The following is a 4,428-nucleotide window of genomic DNA, read 5'->3' on the forward strand; positions in this document are numbered from 1 at the left end:
AGTATTACCTAGTGAAATACGAAAGCCTTTGTCCTCACCGTTCAAAAGATATGGTCAAGGTTAAAGTTTTTTCATAAGTACATAAATCTCCAAGGTCAAGGTCAAAAGGTCAAGGTTGTTGTTATCCAATGAAAGGTCTTGCTACATACAATAATTATGTGAAATATGAAAGTCCTAGTACCTACTATTCAAAAGTTATGGCCAAAGTAATATGTTGGAATTTTCGTGTAAAAGTGGGTCAAACTCCAAGGTCAAGGTCAAAAGGTCAAATTTGGTGGTACCCAAAGAAAGGTCTTGTCACAAGGAATACACATGTGAAATATGAAAGTCATAGCTCCACTAAATCAAAAGTTATGGGCAAGGTTAAAGTTTTTGTGACGGACAGACTGACAGACTGACGGACTGACGGACAGACGGACAGACAGACAGACGAATGAGATTTAATGTCCCCTCGCTTTCGCGAAAGCGGGGGACAAAAGACAACACATTTAAGTACTTTCCGGAATAGTGAACAGAATTCTTACAGTTGTCGTCCTCTTCCAGATAATTATTAAATGTAACTTATTCTGAAGATTTTAAGATACGATCTTTAAAAAAAGGGGGAGTTAGACTTTTTTGAGTATTTATGATTTGAAATATATCGCAACAAGGTATTCATGTTTTGCTAGTGGTTTAAAAGGTTAGGATAAACGAACAATTATAAGTTTATAACGTTGGTCGTTGGACATTCACTTACTATTACATGAGAGCTGAGTGAATCAAAGTAAGGAATAAATTATCAGGTTATCATCATAAATAGTTTGGCATTGTGATTTTTCGAAATTTATTATAGTGTAAGGTGATAGTATTAAATTTTGAAAGCAATAATATGTAAAAGTTGCTCATGAAAATGCGTCTCTTTGAAACATTTTGGATTCAAGTATTCAAAAATGTTTGAGCAATTGATTTGTAACCACACAATTATTTCCTGAATGAAGTCCTAAAGGATGTCAATTCCACACACACACACACACACACACTCACACACACCCTCCTCCTCTCCCTCCCTCAATACACCATAACACACACAATATTTTCTCCTAAGAACAAATGCTACAGTCATTATAAAACTTATGTTTGTATAAGTAACTATATATAATGTAAAAGAATCACTCAAATGTTAGCTTAACGTTTATTGTTTCCTTGCATTCTGAATGACAGGTCCATACGGTATAAAACACCAAACGCCAGAAAAATAAAAATCTCAATGCTTCCGTAACCATTGTAAGGACTGAATGAAAAGAAAGAAACGCATAATCAGAATAATATGAAAATCTAAGTTTTCAGTTCAAACCCTATTTTATTTAAGCGATTTTAAAGTGTGTTGTGATAAAAATCAAACATGTCCTTTGTTGCAAATTGAAAAGTCAAGTTGATGTCATTTTCATCGCCCCCAAATTCAAGGGGCATAATAATATGTACCGTGCGAATGTCTCAATGCTAGTGGGTTTGCAATGTACGGATATCGTGGAGGAATACCATCTCATTTCAGTCTCTTGCGAACAATTTATGCACTTTTACACTGATTTTTTTCATCCAACAATTGTAGCAGCAGTTTTTACAACAGGTTCTGAATCGCATGAGGTGCTGAAGTGGGGGGGGGGTCTGACGGTCCTGCCTTGTTTTGGTTACCTGCGGATGGCCAGATAGTGGTCTTCAGACGTATGTTTAACGGATGCTAAGCCCATTGATTTATTTCAAAAACAGTTGCAACTTCCTGTTGCGTAGCTCCGTTTAGTATCATCGTTAGCCTGGTTGTGTTCATCTTTGTTTCGGCGTGGCATTGCAGTATCAACACTGCAATCAAATCTTAAATATGGGTTTAATAGGAGTGTTAAAAGTTTCTCTAAATCCCAAATATCAACGAAAATAAACATCCGATTTAGAAGAAATCATGAAAACCACAACTTTCATAAACATGTTTAATCAAGGGAGATAATTCAACACTTGGGTTTTAAAACCTCATGTTGTCTTTTAAATAGGTCACAGGTATCCAATGATATAAAAAATAGTTGTTTCATGTACATTTTAAAAATTTCTTTGACGAGTTAAACAATATGCGTTTCTTTTTTTGTTGAGTATATATACACACACAGTGTCCATACAGTTGGTGAAAAGCGTTCTCCTTTACCAGTCAGTCCAGCACGTAGCAGGGGACAGTGTCCATACAGTCGATGAAAAGTGTTCACCTTTACCAGTTAGTCCAGCACGAAGAATCGGAGGGGGAGGGGACTGTCCCCTCTTTTTTCCAAACATAACCTTATACCACTAGAAATACATAAAGTGTCAATGCAAAACATATGTAATTATTAATGTATGTTTTAAACAAACATGTGTTTATATCAATGGTTTTTTTTTCTTTCCATGTACAATGTATAGATATTGGCAGTAGCATTTTATGGTGAGAACCTCGTAAGTTGTTAGATCTTGTTTTCAATCCATTTGTATATATAGTATTTATACAATAAAATATGTTCAAACAATTCTTAATGGACAAATAAATGTTCGAATGATAAAATAGAGTCTCTATTAGAGAACATCTTGCTTTAACATATTTTTAAAACAAAACAGTCTGATATAAGCATATTTATTTGTAAAAAGTTTATTTAAAATTAAACACTTTTACACATTAATTTATTAGTCATCTTATTGATGTCTTCCCGTACATGTGATATTTTATTTAATAATAATTAGAATTATTCCTGAATTATACTGTGAAATCACTAATTTTTGTGGGGGTTAATTTTCGTGTTTTCAAGGTCTGAAGAGACCCTCGAATTTATGTCCATCACGAAATACAATTTTTCACATATATCACTACTGAACAAATCTTTAACCACGAAATAAAATCCCCAATTTTATTTTATTAAAACAACAAAAAATTGACCCCTCGAAAATATGTGATTTTTTAGTAGTCCCCCTCATATACATGTATATTTAATCATTTTTTCTTGCATATTTTCCAAACATCCCTGTAGGTTTGTTCCTTGACAATTTCGTTTGTTGGTCTGACGTTTGTTGATGAATATGAATCACCGTATTCTTTAACCCATCCTCGTTTGCTGAGAAACTCGCCTATCTGTAATCTCACATCACCTTTTTCGATTGTCAGTTTACCGTAATTTGAGACAAGGTCCGTTTGCAAATCTCCAGATATATAAACACATTCTGGAGGCAATGCTGTTAGATCATCAATCCTCCCATATACGGAAGTACTACACGTACTTGGAAAAGCATTTTTGGAAGAAACTACAAAGTTTCTAGACTGTGGAATTGAATAAGATTTCTCTTCCACGATTTCTATATAATTGAATCCTTGGTTTTCTTTCATTGCTTGTTGTCGGGAAGATTTGATACTAGTTACCAAGGGTTCAATTTGGTAAAATTCGGCCTCATTTTCCAGTAAATCATAATCAGAAAATTGTTGTGGTAGGCAAAGTTTTCCAGACCTACAAAAATTCAGTATGTATCTAAACATTTGTCCGTCTCGGTCAATGAATATCCCATTTTGATCTCTACTGATTGGGGTATCTCCATTCATCATCAATCCCAACGTTGAATTTGGATACTTGACAAGGGTTGCCCTTGTGGTGTAATAAATAAAACCACCGACATTTAATAGAATGACTTCATTATTTTCCATTCTCACAAACTGTAACATAAAAGTATTTTAAATTAAATAAAATAAATGTTATTGTTATTGTACGAGTATATGAAATCCTTAGGGACACGGCAAAATTTATCACAATGATGGGACAAGTACAAAACAAAATTCTCGATATGAAAAATTCGAGGCCCTGCCGTGGCATTCGTATTGAAAAAAAATATTTGTCCCATGTCTTTAAACTTGTGAAAAAGTTTCTGTCCCATGGTTATATCTTGATTTTCAGGAGATTATTGAACAAAACTAAAAAGTGAGTCTTTCAAATTAATGATTTTCCAAACATTGCCTGGTTCCTTAGAAGGTAAACTTGTGTAAGGATCAATAAAAAGAGATAAAGGTTTCTAGCTAATTTTCTGATCATATTTGTTGTCCAGTATATCCGTCCGTTTGTAAACTTTTCACATTTTCGACTCGTTCTCAAGAATTACTGAGCTTATTAAAACTAAAATTGCAAAAAGCATCCGAGGGCTACTTTGACCTATGATTAATGCATGCGCGGATCTAGAGGGGGATGTCCGGACCCCCCCCCTCTGGAATTAGCAGAGTTATTAAATTTATATACTTAACCAAGTAAAAAGTGACCTTGGACCCCCCCCCCCCACGAAAAGGCAGATCCCCCCCCCCCCGAAAAAAAATTGGATATGGTCAAGTTGGTATGAAAAGTCATAGGTATGAAGAAGATTTGGAAGTTAACGACGACCCCCTGTTTCAAATTTTTACCGTTA

General features: G+C 34.6%; 1 protein-coding gene across 1 annotated transcript; it reads right to left on the reverse strand.

Annotated features, from left to right (window-relative positions):
- Positions 1–2,938: 2,938 nt before the first annotated feature.
- LOC134257762 (BTB/POZ domain-containing protein KCTD6-like) lies at positions 2,939–3,688 on the reverse strand. Its single transcript, XM_062740355.1, has one exon. It carries the CDS (start codon positions 3,680–3,682, stop codon positions 2,981–2,983), a length of 702 nt encoding a protein of 233 aa, XP_062596339.1. The 5' UTR covers positions 3,683–3,688; the 3' UTR covers positions 2,939–2,980.
- Between the last annotated feature and the right edge of the window lie 740 nt (positions 3,689–4,428).

This window comes from Saccostrea cucullata, unplaced genomic scaffold (assembly GCF_032062105.1).
Source record: "Saccostrea cucullata isolate Sc308-1 unplaced genomic scaffold, CSIRO_AGI_Scuc_v1 ctg15878, whole genome shotgun sequence".
Taxonomy (NCBI): domain Eukaryota; kingdom Metazoa; phylum Mollusca; class Bivalvia; order Ostreida; family Ostreidae; genus Saccostrea; species Saccostrea cuccullata.